Here is a 19,863-nt window from a genome sequence, read left to right as displayed (position 1 = left end):
CCCTTGTGAGCGGTGGGCATGAACACTCAGGTCGGAGCATCTCCACGTAGGATGAGCAGTGTTCCTCATAGTCTTCCACAGAATTAAATATTATTGACATGGAGAGCTTGCACTCTTTGTCTTCATACTTGATTTTTTAAATCTGGTGTGTAACTCACATGCACAGTGCACCTCAGTTTGGACCAGCCAAATTCTCATTGCTGGATGTGGCCAGTGGCTGCTGCAGTGGATAGCATGGACCTAGGCATGTTTATGAGCAAAAACTCTGAAATCTTGGAAGGCCATCTGTGAATGTGCTTGCTGACTCTGCTACATAGCTGTGCTTTTGAATAATTCCAGGCACGTTAGGCTGACTCAGGCCGATGCCTGAGGACACAGTGCTCCAGCAAGGGCGGGGGTGGACACATCCCAGTCGTACGTGCCCTGTGAATGGTTGGAGGTCAGTGGGGAGAGCAATGTGGAGGTGACCTCAGTGGAGAAAGAATGATGACCCTGTGGGAGTGACCACAGTAAGGAGGGGTGTTTCAAAGGCAGTGGAGAAGGCATAATGAATTTAGGTGTAAGAAGCAAGCACCTATGGCCTACTAGACCCCCACTGCGTATTCTTGGCCTAGCTCACCAGCCTCACCTCTGTGTGTCCTGCTGTCCTCTGCCCATTCTGCCCTGCTCCCAACTGTGGCAGTGCCCATGTGGAGAATCAAGGCCACTGTGCTGGGCCCATTTCTGTCCTCACACCCCTGTCTTTGTGATCCTATAGGAGTTGGATGGTCTTTTGGAAATCAACCGCATGACCCACAAGCTGCTAAGCAGGTACCTGACACTGGACAGCTTTGATGCCATGTTCCGGGAGGCCAACCACAATGTGTCAGCGCCCTACGGGAGAATCACCCTCCACGTCTTCTGGGAACTCAACTATGACTTCCTGCCCAACTACTGCTACAATGGCTCCACCAACCGGTCAGCATGCTACCTCATAGATAGTTCTGGCCCTTACCAAAGGGTTCCTAAACGGGATGATCTCGGGGCCTCCACATTGTCCAGTAGGTTGCTGTCCCCTCCCCTGTTCCCTGTCATTTCTCATGTCCAGGTATTCAGGCCCTCCCAGTCTCCTCTGGCATATCCCCAGGCCAGCCCCTGGGCATGTCTTATAGCTTTGCATGTGGAGACTGCACAGCAGGCTGGGGTTCCTGTCTGGGGCACTTGGCTTGTAGCTCAGGGCTTGATTTCATGGTGCATGTGGACAGCAGCTACAGGGTCTGTACCACCCACACGGCTGTAAGTCTGCCTGATGTTGGGATATAGTCAGTGACTCTACTTTTCATCTATCCTGGGATGTTGGGGTGTGTAAATATCAATCAGTTAGCCACCCTCTCACCCACCTACCCTTTGCTACTATGTTGAACAGCACAGAGTGGCCAGTTAGGTGAGTGGCATGGTTGACAGCACCAGTTTCATGTGGTTCACCCTCCTGATAGGGCCCAAATCCTGGGACAGCCCTGCTTGGACTCTGTGTGCTGGGCAGCCGCCTGCCTTAGGTTTGTTCATGTGCCCTTAGCTAAGCTCCTGCTCCCTGTGAGCGCATGCCAGGGACATGTGTGTGTATGTGTGTGTGTGCTTGAGTGTGTTATGACCACTTTTTAAAAATCATTGTCTTTGGCTTTGCTGCTGGATCTGAGCATTCCATCATGTATTGGCTGAATTGTTACTGACTTTCAGGCCCAGAGTTTTGTGTCTCATGGGGTTGCTGAGCTCTGAACTGAGGACAGAGGGAGGCCCTCCTGTAGTCTCATCAGGCCTGCCATTGCCATTATCTATCCAGGACCCCAAGGTTAGATTTCCTTGTGGGGAGGCAGGCCTGTTCCCAGATGCGTGGGGCTATGCCATCATACTGGCCCCAGGTGGCTGACGCCCGTCCCCAGCAATGGTGGAGACGTGGCCATGGCTTCCAGAGCCAACCTCCTCCAGTGAAGGGGCTTCTGGGCCTGGCTGGGCACAGTCCACCAGAACCAGACTTTACAGAGTACTCATCCCTGTTTAACTTCTTTTAAGATACCCAGTTTCCTGAAATAGGTATCTTTCAAGTTGTTAGAGAGTCTGAATTAAATGAAAAAAATATTTTTTTACATAAATAGTGCATCATAATTATAGGAAAACTAGAAATCATATATACAAATAGGAGGGGGAAATAATTAAGTCCCTAGAGATTTCCCTGATTAACAAAATGTGTGTGTGTCTTCTGCAGTTTTTGCCATACAGTCAGATGTACGTACGTATTTTTTTATTTTGCTGAAATGGGTGTTATTAGGAGTACTATTACATACATATTCTTATTCCATGTGATATATGACCAGAAGGGTCATTCTGTGTTAGGGTATAAATATGCTTTTCTGCCTCTGAAAATCTGTTTAAGTCATGGCTGATGTTTATGGGATCAAAGAGTAGTTTTGGTTGGTCCGTTTGGTTGGCCTTGTCTGGTGTCTCCGAAGGTGACATACAACAGAACCCCACTATCAGTGGGCTGAAAAAAGGTGTTACAGTGAGGTCGGAATTGGGCAACACAGGAGGTTGTGATTTTTTTTTTTTTTTGGTACTATTTTAGATTGTAATTTTTAAAATTGTCTAGCATTTTGTCACCCTTTAAGGGATTTCCCAGAAATCTTGCTAAAGGAATAAAGGTGTCCCCTGAGCCTCCTTTATGCTTGCTGCACTTGTGTGTAGAGGGACTGTGGAGTCCAGACAGCGCCCACCTGCCCTGGTCTCCTTGGTGACAGTTCGGTGGGCCAACCCCTCAGAAGTGACGTGAGCTAGAGGAGGGCAGCATTACATGATGATAAAATGACAGCATTTGCCATAAACTCTTGTGTTGAATTGCTGTGTTTTCTGAAAGACTTCAGACATCCGAACAAACGGTGGGTGAGGAGTGTGGAGTTAGGACAATGGATCAGATTCTGAGTCCATGCTGGCCAAGGTGGGCCTGTGCGGGTGCCCTGTTTGGGGCTGATGACAGAGAACGTCTGAGGAGTCTCATTGTCAGAGACAAAGTTGGCAGGGCTCAGGTCAGGAGGTTGGTGCCGTGAAACCCAGTGACCTACCAAAGGCATGTGTCCGTTAGAGGACCCTGCTGGACCTGTCTATATGAGGAACATTGACGCATCCAGTGTATAACTGAGCAGAGCTGCCAAGTGGTACCCTAGCCCCCATTTCCTGAGAACACACAACAGTGTCGAATGCAAATGACGGCAGGCAGAAGGGACAGCACTGGTGCCTTTGTCTGTTGTGGCATACTTCTCCCATTGGCCTATGAGGTGCTGCAAACATCCCTGTTTGCAGAGTGAGCACAGAGCCCACGGAGGCTGTGAATGGGACCCGTGCGTATTGCCGGAGGCTGCTCTGACCACCAGGGCTCCTGGAGAACTGAACTGGACCCTGGGAAGACAGAACTGTGCCACTCAGAGTTTTAACTGCGTTCTTGAGGGTTTTCTAAGGCTGCTTGAGGGAAACCAGAACTTCACTTGTTGCTTTGCATATCTACTGACTTTGCTGCTTATTTTTGATTAGGGATTTTGCCTGGTGGCTCTGGAAAGTAGTTTAGGGTGACCTGTGACTCAAATTTAACCTATTACAGCTAATAATTGTATGAAAAAGCTATAGCTCTGGAAATAGGCCAACAGTTGGGATCAGAGTTAAGCCTAAGAGGGAGGAAGGCCACGGAGGAAGCCGTGTGTCCTCAGTGCAATGTACCATGAAGCAAAGGGCACTACTTTGTCCCATTCCTGGTGATGTAAACTTCTGCCCCTTTGTTCCCAGGTTTCTCTGCTGGCATGTTATCATCAGTTACCAGTATGGTGGCTGAACAATGACGATTCTCAAACTTCATCATTCCGTGTATATGCATTAGTTGGCCTTCTGCTGTATGTGTTAACATTTATTTATTTGTTTATTATAAGTAAGGACTGGGGATTCTAACTCAGCATTAAAATCTGTTACTATCATAATTTGGGTTTTATGGCTCAAGTTGGCTCCGTGTTGGCCAGTGGGAGCCCCGTCTACCTGATTTCTATGTCCTGTTGGCTGTCCTCATCACTTTGAAGCACTTCCTGCACCTCACGAAGTTCCAGATTCATCTTGGGCTCCTCGGGCTCTATCCTTGCAACATGTCATTTCCACAGGATTCCTTTTAATGGAGAATATTTTAGAACTAGGCTTAATATTTAAAAAATAAGTCTGGGTGTTAGGTGCGCTCCTCGTTACTGGGATATCATTGTTTCTAGAGCCTTCTGATGTTCCGAGTTAGGAAGGCTAGGACGTACCTGACCGTGTACAGTGTTAGGTTCCTCTGACAAATTATCACAAACCGTGGGGCTTCAAACAACAGAAATATTCTCACAGTTCTGGGGGCTAGATATCCAAAATCAGGGTGTCAGCAGGACTGTGCTGCTTCTTCTGAGACTCTGGGTACAATCTTCTCTTGCCTCTTCGCAGCTTCAGGTGGTGGCCAGCAATTCTTGGCCTTCCTTAGTGTGCAGCTGGATTGTTCCAGTCTCTGCCTCTTTAGACATGTGGTGTTTTCCCTGAGTGTGTCTCTCCCCTTAGAAGGACATGAGTCATATTGACTTGTTAAAGGCCTGCTGTACTTCAGTATGACCTCATCTTAACTAATGACATCTGCAGTGGCCCTGTTTCTGAGTAAGATCACATCCTGAGGTGCTGGTAATTAAGACTTCAAATTATCTTTCTGGGGATACAAACCCATAAAGCATGTGTATGCATGGCTTCTCTGTAGCTGTCTCCATATTATATCCATGAGTTCACACTGGTATCTTCACTCCCAGTTCAGCACTGGGAGTCTCATTCTTGTTTTCTCCCTCCCTTTCCATGTTTGTAACTCCCTTCTACACTAAGAATCCTGTTTCATTATTCCTGGCATATTTACTCACTTGGTCAGTTCTAGAAAATGCAGAAAATAGTTCCAAAATTACTAATTCTTCCTACCATGAAACACAGGCCTACTAGCTGGAATTCAATATTTGTTTCCAATGTGTTTGTCTTTACCTTGAGAATGTGTGTGCGTGTGTGTGTGTGTGTGTGTGTGTGTGTGTGTGTGTGTGTATGGTGTTTAACAGTTGTTTGGGATAATGGAGTAACAGGGTTTGGATTTACTCTTTTGCCTTAAACAAGTGAAAAATCAGACAAAATTTATGAAACCACTGTTTTCAGATGTTGCGTTTCCCTGAGGGAAAGGAAACAAAGGAGGTGAGCCCTTTGACTTCCCTGCTTTCTGCCTGGAAGCACTTTCTGGGCCTCAGTACAAGGCCCGGTGCGGAGAGGGGGATGCCAAGTACAGCTTGGAAGTCTTGTTTGGTGGAGGAGACAGATTTGAAACCGAGGAAGCTGAGACGGCTTGAATTTGCAGGGCAGATTTGCAGTATGGGAGAGAAGAGAGCTACATAGTGAAATAGCTCCTGACACCAGCTTAGGGGCCCTTTAGAATATTAAACTGTGTGTGCATTGGGTGGAACTCCACAAGGATAGTCCAAGAACAGCGTTTTGGAAGCTGTTAGCCAAATAATTCCCAGAGCTGACACAGACTAGGAGCCATTTGAGGCCCTGCCAGCAAGAATGAGGAAACCTCACTGAATACCCACACATTTGATAGAATTGCTAGAGGGCCTGCGTGGGTGCTGACTACTGTGCCACCCTAATTATGAATGGTTCCAGCTGACTTCAGAGCAGTTTAACAGCCTGCCCAAAATAACTCAGCACTTTAAAAGATAACAACAAAACCAGACACTTCATGCTGCAGGCCACGGGCCTCCCCTCGGATGTGCATGTGCATTTCAAGCACTGGTGGTATTTTGCCAATTGCATCTCTTTTTATTTATTAAAGTGCAATATGTGTCAGTCAGATTCTTTGAATTTAATAATTAGCAAATCCATATATTTTTCTTAATGATGCTTCTTTTTAAAAGTTTTATATTTTAGGGGTGCCTGGGTGGCTCAGTCGGTGAAGCATCTGCCTTCCGCTCAGGTCATGATCCTGGGGTTCTGGGATCAAGCCCCATATTGGGCTCCCTGCTCAGTGGGGAGCATGCTTCTCCCTCTCCTTCTGCCCCTCCTCCCTGCTTGTGTTCTCTGTGTCTCTGTCAAATGAATAAATTTTCTTTTAAAAAAAGTTTCATATGTTTAAATGAACTCTTCTAATTTGAGAGTATTAGCCACGTTTGACATGTTTGCTTTAAAATCCAAGCATTTGATTTTCAGTGTCTCCTAATCCAGTATCAAGCCACAGTCTAGTGGCTCTGTGAGTGTGGTTATAAGCACTTAGGTTGTTCATTCTTCCCATTAGTTTGTAACTAGTGATTTGAGTAACTGGACATGACTGCCTGTGTCTGCCTTCCCACTCCTGTGGCTGAGGTCACCGCCGTGGCCAGAGGCCCACCAATGCCTGAGTGCTTGGTCGTTACCACTTGTCAAAGGACTGAATTAGGCATGAAATGGTCCTGGTGCCAGTAAACCAGACTGTCTCCTGGAGTTTGGAGACTGCTTACATGGTAGAAGGACCCAGGTCTTCTCACTCTGTTGATGAACTCTGGATACGTGTATTATACTTGGGAGTATTTATAGCTCGGGTATTTAATTTCTTAGAATTTTCCTATGTGATGATTCGATCAGTCAACTGGGAGGAAGATGTTTAACTGATGCGTAATTGAAAAGTTCTGCATTCTAAAGAACTGTTAAATTTGTTTTCTTTTTTCTTTTTATCCTTTTTGTTTAGATTTGTTCGGACAGTATTACCATTTTCTCAAGAATTTCAAAGAGATAAACAGCCTAATGCACAACCCCAGTATTTGCATGGATCAAAGGTAGGTTCTTTTGTGTTTGTGTTACGATTTTTTAAGTTCACAATGAAGCATATCTTTGAGTTTAGTTTAAATCAGGTGAGTTGCAGTAATTTAAACGTATCATGCCGTGTGTGAAATGTTAGTGTTTTCTTCCATTAGCACCTTCCTAAAAAGGAATGTAGTGTGGGACAGCCCTCTGGCCATGTGTTGGGTGTCAGGGTAGGCCTGGCCTCACTCCTGGCCCTGGAATAATTGAGATTGTCAGCAGAGTTAAAGGTTTAAAAATATCAAACAAGGAGAGTGTGTGGAATAGGCTGAGAGGCTCATCTATGACAGAGGGGCCAGGATATCTTGTCCGTGATGCCGCAAAAGAAGGGGTGAGGTGGGAAGGGACGTGCAGAAGAGAGTGGACATCCAGAAACCACAGGCAAGCAGGCAAAAGCCACAGAACACCTGCCGTCTGTCTAGTAAGGTGAGACAAGTGTCCAGGCTGAGGGTGGCTGGGATTTGCAACGAGTTAAGAGTATTATTAAAGGTTAGTATTGTTCATATTTAAAGTACTCTTACGGTTTTGTAAGAAAAGATAAACACTCTATAGTAAAAAGGAGGCAGATGTAATAAGCAGGTATTTCCCAAAAATATAGTAAAAAATAGAAATAGGTATCTAGCCTCACCAGTAATTGAAGAAAAATAAATGAAAGCACGTGGGACCATCTGATATGTGTATCAATATTTAAATATTCTCACTTGTAGGAAGCCGGACAGCTAAGGAATAAATCAGACAAGTATAAAGTGGGGTCTGTTACGGGGGTGGTTGTACAATATCGTTCATAAAATATATGGAAGCAGCCTAACCGACCATCAGGAATATTGCAATATCTTACAGATTTCAGTGGAATGCAGTACAGTCGTTACAGATAATTACATAGATCTCGTGACAGCTTGTGGGACTTGTATTTTATTAAGTTAAAAAAAAATCAAACTCCAAACAGAATGACCCTAGTTACAGAAAGATAGATCCAGGGAAAAGATTATGAGAATGCTAAACAGTGGCTGTCTTGGGGAGGGCTGAGTCTGAGAAACATTTTCCTTTTCTGAGCTCTATTGATGATGTGTTTGCACGGTTCTCACTAGGGCTTTAAGCTGCTCCCTCCGATGTTGGTGTCAGTCTTGGTCTCACACAGCACAGCCTGTGGGCTGTGTAGGGAAGTGGGGCGTGGCCCCCTGCTCCAGGGACAGACACTAGCTCCTGTGGCCTCAGAGCCTTCAGCACTGAGTAGCGGCTGCTGTTTTCTGCTCTGAAGCTCTGAGGGGCTGAGGTTTGGGCAGTGTCTTCTCTGTATTTTCTGCACGTTCTCACAGGTCCAGAAATGAGCCTATTTACATAATGACATAAAAGGACCACCTTTAGGTCCCTAGTGGTGGCTCTCAGGAGGATGTCAGCATGTCAGTCTTCCCTTATGACTAGTCTTTGAAGAGACATCCTCCTTCACCTTCCTTCTCTCCTCCAACTTCTCCAGGCTCGCGATGTCATCTCCCTTCAGCCGCCCACTTCTTCTTAATCACAGCATCACAACACTACAAACTAATGAGTCTATTTAAAGTTTTCAACCTGTCAGCCAAGAAGAAAATGATAGGTGTCTTAGTGGGGCAAGCCAGAGGGTTAAGTAGAGGATACATTTGGGAGGAAGGGGAAACTACTATTGGCAGAAATAGAAGCTCCCTGTGTTTTGCAAGGATATGTGGAATTTCAAGCTGAGATTGGTGCTGTCTCTGTTTTCTGCATTTGCGTGGCACCATGTGCTCTGTGTGTCCGTGGGAAGGGGATGGGCATGTCCCTGTGAGAAGGTGTGCTCCGAGGATGTTGTCATAGAGCTTTGGCTGGGTTTTGGAGAGGCCTTGCTCTAACAAGATCTGAATGCTGAGAAGGAACCAACTTTGCAGAGGGCCCTGAGAGCTGAGGCTCTGTCCTGAGATGGGGGTGGGTGGGGGTGTGTGGCTGGCAGCTTAGGGCCAAGGTGTTGGGTGGGGGGTCTGGAAGCAGACAGAGAATGATGGCCGGTGGAGAGATGCTACCCTAGTCCAAGCAGGAGGTGGTAAGATGAAGAGAAGTAGATGGGTTCAGGGGATATTTTGGAAGTGCACTTGACTGGACTTGCTGATGACCCAAAGAAGGAGGGTGAGAGAAGAGGAAGACCTGAAGATGTTTCCTAGGTTTCTGGCAGTTGGTGAGTGGAGGTGTCAGTTTTTGAAGTCAGGGAGGGCTCGATTTACGGAGGTTAAAGGGAAGAGGCCTTTATCCCTAGGGCCTGTGTCCTAGGGCCTGTCTCCTCTTCCCAGTCTGTGCCACATGTCACAGACCTTGCTGTGAGTGGGGCAGGACGCTGCCCTGCTGAGTGTTCTGGCCACAGGCTGGCTCCACACTGCACTCAGCTGAGGCAAGGGTTTTGGGCGTTGAGAGGGTGTGGGGGGTAGGTTGGAGGATCACGTCGCCCCCATTGGTTAGGGTCAGGATTTTCGCTGTTGTATTTTAAGCCTCATGATCATGACCAGGAGTGAAGAAGACCAGGCGGTATTGTTCTGTCTGCTGTGTTCTGGGACTGAGTGTCATTTTAAAATATATTGAGTAATATATTTTTTCCTACAGATAATGAGTTGCAGTCATAATCTCCAGGGTCACTCAGCAAGTGTTTCCTATGCATGTGCTATGACCTGGGCTGTGCCTGGCCTCAGTCGGAGAGCAAGGTTCTTGGTGCAGCAGGATGTGAGTGTAGGCCTTACTCCAGAGAGGCCCGAAGGTGTTGGCTGGGCATTGGGGTGCAGACAGGCACCAAGAGTCAGAATCGCCTGGTCTGGACAAGGGAAGGGCACCCCAGCAGGTTTGGGAGCATGACCAGTGAGGCACGGAGGATAGAAAGGAGGCTGAAGCTGTTGAGACACAGGAAGGGAGCCTCAGGCCCCTCCCACTTGGCCAAAGATTTTTCACCTGCAGAAAAGTCCCCAGTGTCACTTGCTTCAGAGAAGGGAGGTGGGAGATGAAAGCACCCGGCTCAGTGCTGCCATTGGGAAGCCCCTCAGCTCAGACAGGTGATGCTTGTGGTGGGACATGAGGCCCAGGCAGTTAACAGACTCCGCCTCATCCCCACATCTAGCTGACACCCACAGTCTGTGGACCTCGAGTGAGCTGCTGGCTGAGTGAAGCTGGCCGCAGGTATACCAGCTTGCTTTTTAGTCTCAGGGCAGTTGAGGCCAGGACACAGGTCAGGAGCCAGGGGGCTGCCCCCCCCTGCCACATGGCCTACACCAGGACACCTTTTAATGCTTCTAACCCATTCTTTTCTAATCCTCTCTTCTTTAGAGTGTGAACCTTTCATTTCTGTCTTCTTGCTTGCCTTCGTTCCTCTCACTACAGGTGGCAACTTGACCTTGACCATGTTAGGACCATGCCCTTGGAAAATGGGCACACACTGTGACTCTGGCTGGTGTATGGGTGCAGGCTGCCCACCTCCTCCACCCCTCCAAAAAAGGCATGAGGTGGACAGTTTCTTTTTGAGGGGGTGGAGGAGGGGCAGAGGGAGAGAGAGAATCTCAAGCAGACTCTTCACTGAGCGCAAAGCCCAATGTGGGACTCAGTCTCACGACCCTGAGATCATGACCTGATCCAAAGTCAAGAGTCGGACTCTTAACTGACTGAGCCACCCAGGCACCCCAAGGTGGATGATTTTTAAAATAATTAGAATACACTAGAGCATCTGGGTGGCGCAGTCGGTAAAGCGTCTGACTTAGGTTCAGGTCATGATCTCAGGGTCCTGGCATCTAGCCACACTGTTGCAAATGGCAAGATTTCATTCTTTCGCTTTTTATTTAAATTCGTTAACATACAGTGAAATATTAGTTTCAGGTGTCCAATGTAGGGATTCAACATTTCCATACATCACTGTGTGCTCATCACAACAAGGGCCCTGCTTAATCCCCATCACCTATTTAACCCGTCCCCCCCAACCACCTCCCCTCCTGTAACCCTCAGTGTGTTCTCTATAGTTAAGAGTCTGTTTTCTGGTATGCCTCTCTCTTTTTTTCCCCCCCTGCGTGCATCTGTTTTATTTCTTAAATTCCACATATGAGTGAAACCAAATGGTATTTGTTTTTCTCTGACTGGTATTTTTGCTTAGCATAATACTCTCTAGCTCCATCCAAGTTGTTGCAAATAGCAAGATTTCATTCTTTTTTATGGCTGAATAATAGTCCTGTGTGTGTGTGTGTGTGTGTGTGTGTATGTTTATATATATCTTCTTTACCCATTGATCAGTCGATGGACATTTGGGCCCTTTCCCTAGTTTGGCTATTGTTGATAGTACTGCTGTAAACATCAGGGTGCATGTATCCCTTCGACACAGAATTTTTTTATCCTTTGGGTAAATACTTAGTGATGCAATTGCTGGGTCCTAGTTGTTATATTTTTAACTTTTTGAGCAACCTTCACACTGTTTTCCAGAGTCGCTGCACCAGTTTGCATCCCCAGCAACCGTGTAAGAGGGTTCCCCTTTCTCCACATCTTCACCAACATCTGTTGTTTCCTGTGTTGTTAATTTTAGCCATTCTGACTGGTGTGAGGTGGTATCTCATTGAAGTTTTGATTTGTATTTCCCTGATGCTGAGTGATGTGATTTGATTGATTTCCCTGATGTATCTTTTCATGTGCCTGTTGGCCATCTGTATGTCTTCTTTGGAAAACTGTTCGTGTCTTCTTCCCATTTTTTAACTGGATTATTTGTTTTTTTGGTGTGTTGAGTTTTATAAGTTCTTTATATATTTTGGATATTAACCCATTATCAGATATGTTTTTTGCAAATATCTTCTCCAATTCCAAAGGTGCCTTGTAGTTTTGTTGATTGTTTCCTTTGCTGTGCAGAAACTTTTTGTCTTGATGAAGTCCCAGTAGTTTATTTTTGCCTTTGTTTCCCTTGCCTCAGGGGACATGTCTAGGAAGAAGTTGCTACGGCTGAGATCAAAGAGGTTTCTGCCTGTGTCCTCTAGGATTTTGATGATTTCCTGTCTCAAAGTTAGGTCTTTCATCCACTTTGAGTTTATTTGTGTGTATGGTGTAAGACGGTGGTCCAGTTTCATCCTTCTGCATGTGGCTGTCCGGTTCTCCCAACACCATTTGCTGAAGAGACTCTTTTCCCCTGAATATTCTTTCCTGCTCTGTCGAAGATTAATTGACCATGTAGTCGTGGGTCCATTTCTGGGTTTTCTATTCTGTTTTTGTGTCTATTTTGTGCCAGTACCATAATGTCTGGATTACAAAGCTTTGTAATGTAACTTGAAGTCCAGAATTGTGATGCCTCCAGCTTTGCTTTTCTTTTTCTTTTTTTTTTTTTTTTAAGATTTTATTTATTTATTTGACAGAGCTAGAGACAGCCAGCGAGAGAGGGAACACAAGCAGGGGGAGTGGGAGAGGAAGAAGCAGGCTCATAGCGGAGGAGCCTGATGTGGGGCTCGATCCCAGGATGCTGGGATCATGCCCTGGGCCGAAGGCAGACGCTTAACGACTATGCCACCCAGGCGCCCCTCCAGCTTTGCTTTTCTTTTTCAAGATTGCTTTGGCTATTTGGGGTCTTTTGTGGTTCCATATGTCCGTTTGCATGGTAAATATTTCTCCAGCCCCTCATTTCAGGCTACAGGTGTCTTTAGGTCTAAAATGAGTCTCTTGTTAAAAATAAATAAATAAGAAGAAAAAATTTTAAATAAATAAAATGAGTCTTTTGTCGGCAGCATATAGATGGGTCTTGCTTTTTTATCCATTATAATAGCATATGTCTTTCAGTTGGGACATTTAGTCCAATTATATTCAGAGTAATTATTGATAGATACGCATTTAGTACCTTGTTTTTACTTATTTTGTCATTGTTTTTGAGGTTTTTTCTGTTTCTTTCTCATCTTTGTTGCTTTTTGTCTTTCCTTCCCACTCAAAGAGTCTCTCTTAATATTTCTTGCAAGGCTGGATTAGTGGTCATGAACTCCTTCAGTTTTTGTTTTCTGGGAAGCTCTTATCTTCTTCTATTCTGAATGCTAGCCTTACTGGATAGAGTATTCTTGGCTGCAGATTTTTTCCACTTTGCACATTGAATTTATCATGCCAGTCCCTTCTGGCTTGCCACGTTTCTACAAAGAGATCTGCTGCTAACCTCAGTCTTCCTTGTAAGTTAGGGACTTCCTTTGTTTTGCTGCTTTTAGGATTTTTTCTTTATCGATGCATTTTGCAAGTTTAACTTAAATTTGGTGTTGGCCTGCTTTTATTCGTTTTGATGCAGCTCCTCTAGTTTTTAAAGCCAAAAGTTATGGGGATTAGTCCTCCCCATGTGAGCTCCCTGGTGCAAGAGGGCTTGTTTCTCTGCCCTCTTTGGACACGGAGCTCCCTCCTCTTGCGGGCAGCCTCCCTCTGCCTTTCTGACTTTCCTAATATTTCAGATGTGTTCTTCTCTATTTCATTGTGGAGTTTGTTCTTCCAGTCTTCAGATCACTCTCCATCCTCCTGACTTGGAGGTGGATGATATCTTGGAGATGGGATGGGGGTGAACTCAGGGTCTTCCTCCTCCGGCATCTTCCCAAGCTCCTGAGGCCATTAGATATCACTAATGCTTTTCATGGTTTTCTTTTGAAACATTAGAATTTATTATCAAGCAAAAACCTCACACCAAATCCTAGCATTTAAATGCACATTATGGTGCTTTAAGGAGGAATTGGGAAGAGGAAGGTGTACCTAAGCTGATGATCAAAATATGCCCCTTTCGATGGGGCGCCTGGGTGGCTCAGTTGTTGAGTGTCTGCCTTCGGCTCAGGCATGATCCCAGGGTCCTGGGATCAAGCCCCGCATGGGGCTCCCTGCTCCACTGGGACCCTGCTTCTCCCTCTCCCACTCCCCCTGCTTGTGTTCCCTCTCTCGCTAGCTGTCTCTCTCTCTCTCTGTCAAATAAATAAATAAAAATCTTTAAAAAAAAGATACTCCTGTTGAGTAGGATTGTGGTTGTAGGCAGGGGTTGTAGGCTTGGGCACAGGATGGGCACATGGCATGACTTCCAAGCTGGGTAGTGTCGTGTTTGGTAATCGTTTTTTTTTTCTGTTTTTGGGTTCTCAGACCATCCACGCGTTTTGATTGTCCAGAAGGACTCACAAACTCAGTCATTTATGCTCACAGTTATAGTTCCTTATTGCAAAAGGATGCAAAGCAGGACCAGTACGGGGAAAAGACGCATCAGGCGGTGACTGAACCAGGCACAGGCTACCAAAGTTGTCCCTCATGGGGATTGCATGGGATGTCCAGTTTTTCTGCCCAGGGAATAGAAGCCCACTCAATCACTCAGGTCCAAGGGTTTCACTAGGGCTGGGTACATAGGCACATACCTCCTGTCTTGACTATTCAGAGTTACTGAAACTCCAGAGCCCCCAGAAGGAAAGGAGCCCCCATAAATCACTATTTGTACATCCAACCTAGACAAGTTGTATAGCATGGTTAAATTTCCCAGTAGTAGAAAACCACCTTATCAGTTGGTACCATTCCAAGGGCTGAATTCCCAGGAACTGCAGGCAGGCCTCCTGAAGACACTCGGGAGCTGAGCATACCAGCCTGCTGTGCTGATTCTTCAGAATCACTTTTCTGATGTGGTTTTCGGTGTATGTAGAGGAAATATTTCAGGCAGTGATAAAAGGGGCTGGAGAAGGATCCAGGGAACCTAAATGGAGGTGAGGTTGATACACTTCAATCATGGTGGTAAATGTTGATAACAGTGGATTGTGACAGCTCATATAATGTATAATGTAAGACCTAGAACAACCACTAACAGGTCTGTGTGAAGAGATACTCTTGAAACTACTATAGGTCAATCGCAGTGGAATTCTTGAAAATGTTTAAGTGAGCCAGAAGAAGTCAGGAAGAATGAAACAGACCCTACTTAGATATCAATAATTACATTATGTATAAGTGTACTAAATGTAAGTGGTCTAAAAAGAGTTCTAAAACCTCAGTTAAAATACTGAGGTTTGGCAGAATGGATTTAAAAGACATGATTGAACAAGAAATGCACTTCAAATTAATGATATTGGTAGGTTGAAAGTAAAAGGATGGATAAAGATGTATCATGCAAACATTAATCAGAAGAAAGGAGTGACTATATTAACATAAGATAAAGTAGATTTTGAAGCAAATAGTACATAATAGGGTCAAGCCACCAAGAAAATGTGGCAATCCTAAATGTTTGTGTATCAAATAACAGAACTTCAAAATACTTGAAGCAAATACTGGTGTAAGTGAAAGAAGTGAACAAGTCCACAGTTGTAGTTGGGGAATTCATTCTTCTTAGTCATCAATAAAGTCAGTAGACAGAAAATCAGCAACAATGAAGAACTAAACAGCATCAACCAAAAGGATATTATTGACATGTATAGAACACTGCACCCAACAACAGCAGAACGTGCATTGTTTTCAAGTGCCCACAGAGCACCCCCCACATAGACCGCATTCTGGGCCATAAAACAAACCTCAAGAAAATTACAAGGGTTGAAATCATACAGAGTGTGTTCTCTGACCAGAGTGGACTCAACCTAGAAATCAGTAATAAAAAGGGACAAGAAAATCTCCAAAGACTTGGAAATTAATACATTTCTGTATGATCCATGGGTCAAGAGGAAGTCTGAAGGGAAATTTTTTAAAAAGACACCTAACTAAATGAAATGCAAAGATATCAGAATTTGTGGGATGCAGCTGAAGAAGTGCTGACAGGGAGACACACAGCACTGAATGCTTATTGGGGTCTCCCTGCTGAGTGTGCACTGTGCCCTTAGACAAGCTTGGAGGTCCCCTGCTCCAGGAAACCACCCTGGTTTCCTTTGTCACCTACTCACCCTGTGGGGGCTGCTGTCTCCAGCTCCCTGGGTGTCCCTGAGAAGACAGTTTCCACCACTCCGTCGTTCTCCATCCTCAGATGTCTTACCCCGGAGACTGGGAGCAGCTCCGAGAGGCAGCAGTGGCCACGTACTTGTTTCTCATTCCAGGACCTCAAAACGGCTTCTGTAGAATTGGCAGTTAGACAAATCTTTGAAATTTGTTTTCTTTTTTCTGTTTTAACCAGCTTGCTTGTCACGTTTTACGTTGCAGACGTAAATACCAGTAAGGGCAAGTCTGACATTCTGTGCTCTCCTCCGCCTTAGGGGCGCTGGGTATCGAAGGCATCGTTGGTGCAGCTGTTCTTCATCTTGTGTGCACAGTAAGCACGTTGAAAACTCCGGAGATTCCATTAAGCACTTAATCCTTTATCCCCCAGGCTCTGAACTTGGCATACTCTAGCATTTATGGCAGCTACCGGAACTTCGTGGGGCCTCCTCACTTCCAGGTCATCTGCCGGCTGCTCGGCTACCAGGGCATTGCAGTGGTCATGGAGGAGCTGCTGAAGGTCGTGAAGAGCCTGGTACGTTTCCCTCCACGGACTCCTTTCCACGGCGAAGGGTTCTGCACCCAGTTGTAATGTGGCGAGGGGAATAAAGGATTCAAACACTCCACTGAGCAGTTCTTGGATGCCAGCTGGGTGTCCCACAGTTCAACTCAATTCTAGCACTGTCTAGCTGGAGGTACCATCAGATCCCACAGTTTAAGGGCTTTGACCCTCAAGACTGCCCCACGCCTACCCCCACTCAATCTCAAATGTAATTTGTCACCTGTGCCTTTGACCCACTGGCTATAAATCAGAGGTTTCTCCAACCCCCTCCTTGGGTTCAGTTATCTGCTAGGGCAGCTCACAAAACTCAGGAAACCAGTTTACTCACTAGATTACCAGTCTATTACAAAGGATACAAGTCAATAGCCAGATGAAGAGATACATAGCTAGAGGTCCTGAAGAAAGGGGCTTCTGTCCTTGTGCAGTTTGGGGCCCCTCACGGTGACCTGTGGAACTGTTGTAGTTCCCCAAACCCCACCCTATTAGGTTTTTCTGGGGGTTTCACTACATAGGCAGGACTGATTAAATCATTGGCCTTTGGTGACTGAATGAACCTCTAGCCACTTCCCCCTCCCCAGAGGTCTGGGGGTGGGACTAAAAGTCCCAAATCTCACCATGGGGTTGGTTCTCCTGGCAACCAGCCCCCATTGGTGGGAGCTTTCCAGAAGTCACCTCATTAACAACAAGAAACACCTTTAAGGCTCTCTTAGGATAATTTGAAGGGTTTTAGGAGCTCTGTGCCAGGAACAGGTACAAGACCAAATACATATTTTTTACTATAAATCACAGTAACGCACGCAGCCTTGAATTCACTGGGGTGGAAAAGCCAGGTCCATGTTATTTTAACTAATTCGTAGAAAAAGTTAAGTGCCAAAATACAGGTTTCCTTATAAGAAAATGTGGCCTTTATATGCAGAAGTAATCTTCCCCACCCCCTTACGAGGCTGATGGTGTGTGCCGCTTTCCTGGGTGCCAGGGGTTAAACTGTGAATAAAGGATTCAGACACTCATCTGTGTAACTTCAGATTGAGGTCAGAAGTTATCTGCAGAAGTCTTTCATTAAGTCTGTTTGGAAAGAGAAAGACTGAGAAAATGATGTCCGTAGGCTATCATAGATTTAGTTTTCTATGTGTTATTTCCGTTAACTGAGAAAGAACTTCATAAAATCTTAATCTTTAATCTTTTTCCATTATTTTAGTCATTTAAAAAAAGCTTTTATTTATTTATTTGAGGTAGAAAGCATGAGCAGGGGGAGAGACAGAGGCAAAGGGAGAAGCAGACTCCCTGCTGAGCAGGGAGGTGACTCAGTGGCACGACCCTGAGATCACGACCTGAGCCAAAGGCAGACGCTTAATGGACTGAGCCACCCAGGCGCCCCTATTTTAGTGGTCTTTCTGTGATTGAGCCCATTTCTGTAAGATTCTTCAGGTCTTTTCCATCCTTAAAGCTGAATTTATGGCCACATAGTTAAAGTGGCAATCCCTCAAGGAGATGATATGATTATTAACGATGCAAAGCAAAAGATGACTGAATTCTAAGCAGTTGACAAAATGTACAACTTTTTGGATCAAAAATCAATTAGAATATATAAAAGTTGGGTCTTTTGACATGGCCATGACTACGTGACCCACTCAGTCTCTGCTAGGACCCTCAGCTAGAGCCTCTGTCCCAAAACGCATAACTTGGAAGGTGTTGGGCGCATGAGGTGACAGAGCCCCAGTCCAGCACGTCCATCAGAGGGATACCAGAACCACCCCATGACGATGTTCTTCCCCAGAGCCACCGTGCTCACTAAAGGTGGATGCAGCCCGAGCTCCGCGCCCTCCCACTGTCACACTTCAGACCCTTTGCCTCCTGAAAGGGGAATTGTGTCATAGAACATGCATTTAGTTAGTCTTGTTAAGTCGCCCTGGCAGGGGTTGTTTTCATTCTACGGATAGGTTTTCCTTTCCCAGCCAAAGTGATTTTCAGTCCTGCTCATTGCCATGTGTTTTACTAACTGACTTCTTTTTAGAAGCCCCGTGCGCCACTCACCACCTCTGGGACAGTGGCGGCCCGTGGCTGACGCAGCCTGTCTCTCCCGCAGCTGCAAGGCACGATCCTGCAGTACGTGAAGACCCTGATGGAGGTGATGCCCAAGATCTGTCGCCTGCCCCGGCACGAGTACGGCTCTCCTGGTGAGTGCGGCGCCTCCGGGGGGCAGCACAGGTGTGCACGTCACAGGGGAGGGAATCAAGTCAGAGTTTACTGATAAGCATAGGATCTGCTTGCCCCAGGTGGGAGGAGGCAGGACGTCTCATCAAAGTCTGATTGTTTCCAGTAGAACAAGCAAACCAGCCTTCCAGCTGGGAGCAGGTGTGTGGGAAGGTGTGTTGGAATCACCACATTTGAGTGAGGAAGCTAGTATGGGGGAGGCAGCACCCGTTAGTCACCGAGGGGTGATGAGGCTCTGAACCCTGTGGGGCCTTGACTCCTGTACAGCACTGGGACCTTGAAGATCACCAACCGGGGAGGGGCACAGAAATCACCTGCCAGGTCCGACTGCCCTGGGGGTCCTTGCAAAATGGCAGTTAGGAACTGACATGTTGGGCTGAGGAGTTTGAAACCTGTTAAGGCTCTAACTTTTTTTCTTCTTAGAGTTGTTTTGGGTATTTTAGGTCTTCTGCATGACCCCATAAATTCTGGAGTCAGTTTGTGGGTTTTTGCCTGGGTCAGCATTTAATGTATCGATCAAATTAGGGAATATTAACTTTCTTTCCAGTTTCTATGCCTGGTTTTTCTGTGCCCTATTACAATGTGCAGGATCTCTAGGACAGTGATGAAAATGTGTTGTCTTGCTCTGGAGCTCAGGGAGAAAGTAGGCAGGTTTTACCACTCAGTATGACATTAGCTGCAGGTTTTTTTATAGATGTCCTTTATCAGATTAAGTATGTTCCCTTCTATGCCGGTGAAGGGATACTGAATTTTATCCAAACCTTTTCTGTTTCTGCTGGAGATGATGATAGGGTCTTTCTCCTTTATTCTTGTAATGGCGTGCCTCTTCAGAAGATACAGGGTTGATGGAGAAAGAGGCTGTGGAGCCGAGGGCCAAGGCCCAGATGGTGGACAAACAAAGATGTTGGGTTCGGGGGCCCTGTGGCCATCTCTATAGCAGGCACAGTGGCGGTGTCAGAGGATGGTTCATGGCCAGCACAAGTGCTCCCAGCGCCCAGGCTGTGCCTCCAGCCTCCCTGGTCCCCCTACTCACTCTCTGCTGCCACAGGCATCCTAGAGTTCTTCCACCACCAGCTGAAGGACATTGTCGAGTATGCGGAGCTGAAGACCGTGTGCTTCCAGAACCTGCGGGAAGTGGGCAATGCCGTCCTCTTCTGCCTGCTCATCGAGCAAAGCCTGGTGAGTGCTCAGCCCAGTCCAGCCCCAGTCCACGCAGAGTCATTCCCCACGCTGACAGAAAAAGGCATTTTTTATGGGGCTCCTCGGTGGCTCCATAGTGTTAAGTGGCTGCCTTTGGATCAGGGCGTGATCCCAGA

The 19,863-nt window shown here is 46.1% G+C and overlaps 1 protein-coding gene across 3 annotated transcripts in view; it reads left to right on the top strand.

Moving 5' to 3' along the window:
• CYFIP1 (cytoplasmic FMR1 interacting protein 1) overlaps positions 1–19,863 on the top strand; it is a 121,873-nt gene that overhangs the window by 77,437 nt on the left and 24,573 nt on the right. For all 3 annotated transcript variants that reach the window (XM_045795309.2, XM_045795310.2, XM_087856736.1), the window contains exons 22-26: positions 758–957; positions 6,776–6,863; positions 16,163–16,306; positions 18,420–18,510; positions 19,596–19,726. In XM_045795309.2, the coding sequence (XP_045651265.1) occupies positions 758–957; positions 6,776–6,863; positions 16,163–16,306; positions 18,420–18,510; positions 19,596–19,726 (654 nt within the window). The remainder of the gene's footprint in view (positions 1–757; positions 958–6,775; positions 6,864–16,162; positions 16,307–18,419; positions 18,511–19,595; positions 19,727–19,863) is intronic.

This window comes from Ursus americanus, chromosome 28 (genome assembly GCF_024610735.1).
Source record: "Ursus americanus isolate L20-20 chromosome 28, mUrsAme1.1.p, whole genome shotgun sequence".
Classification (NCBI taxonomy): Eukaryota; Metazoa; Chordata; class Mammalia; order Carnivora; family Ursidae; genus Ursus; species Ursus americanus.
This window is presented reverse-complemented; position numbering and strand designations above follow the sequence as displayed.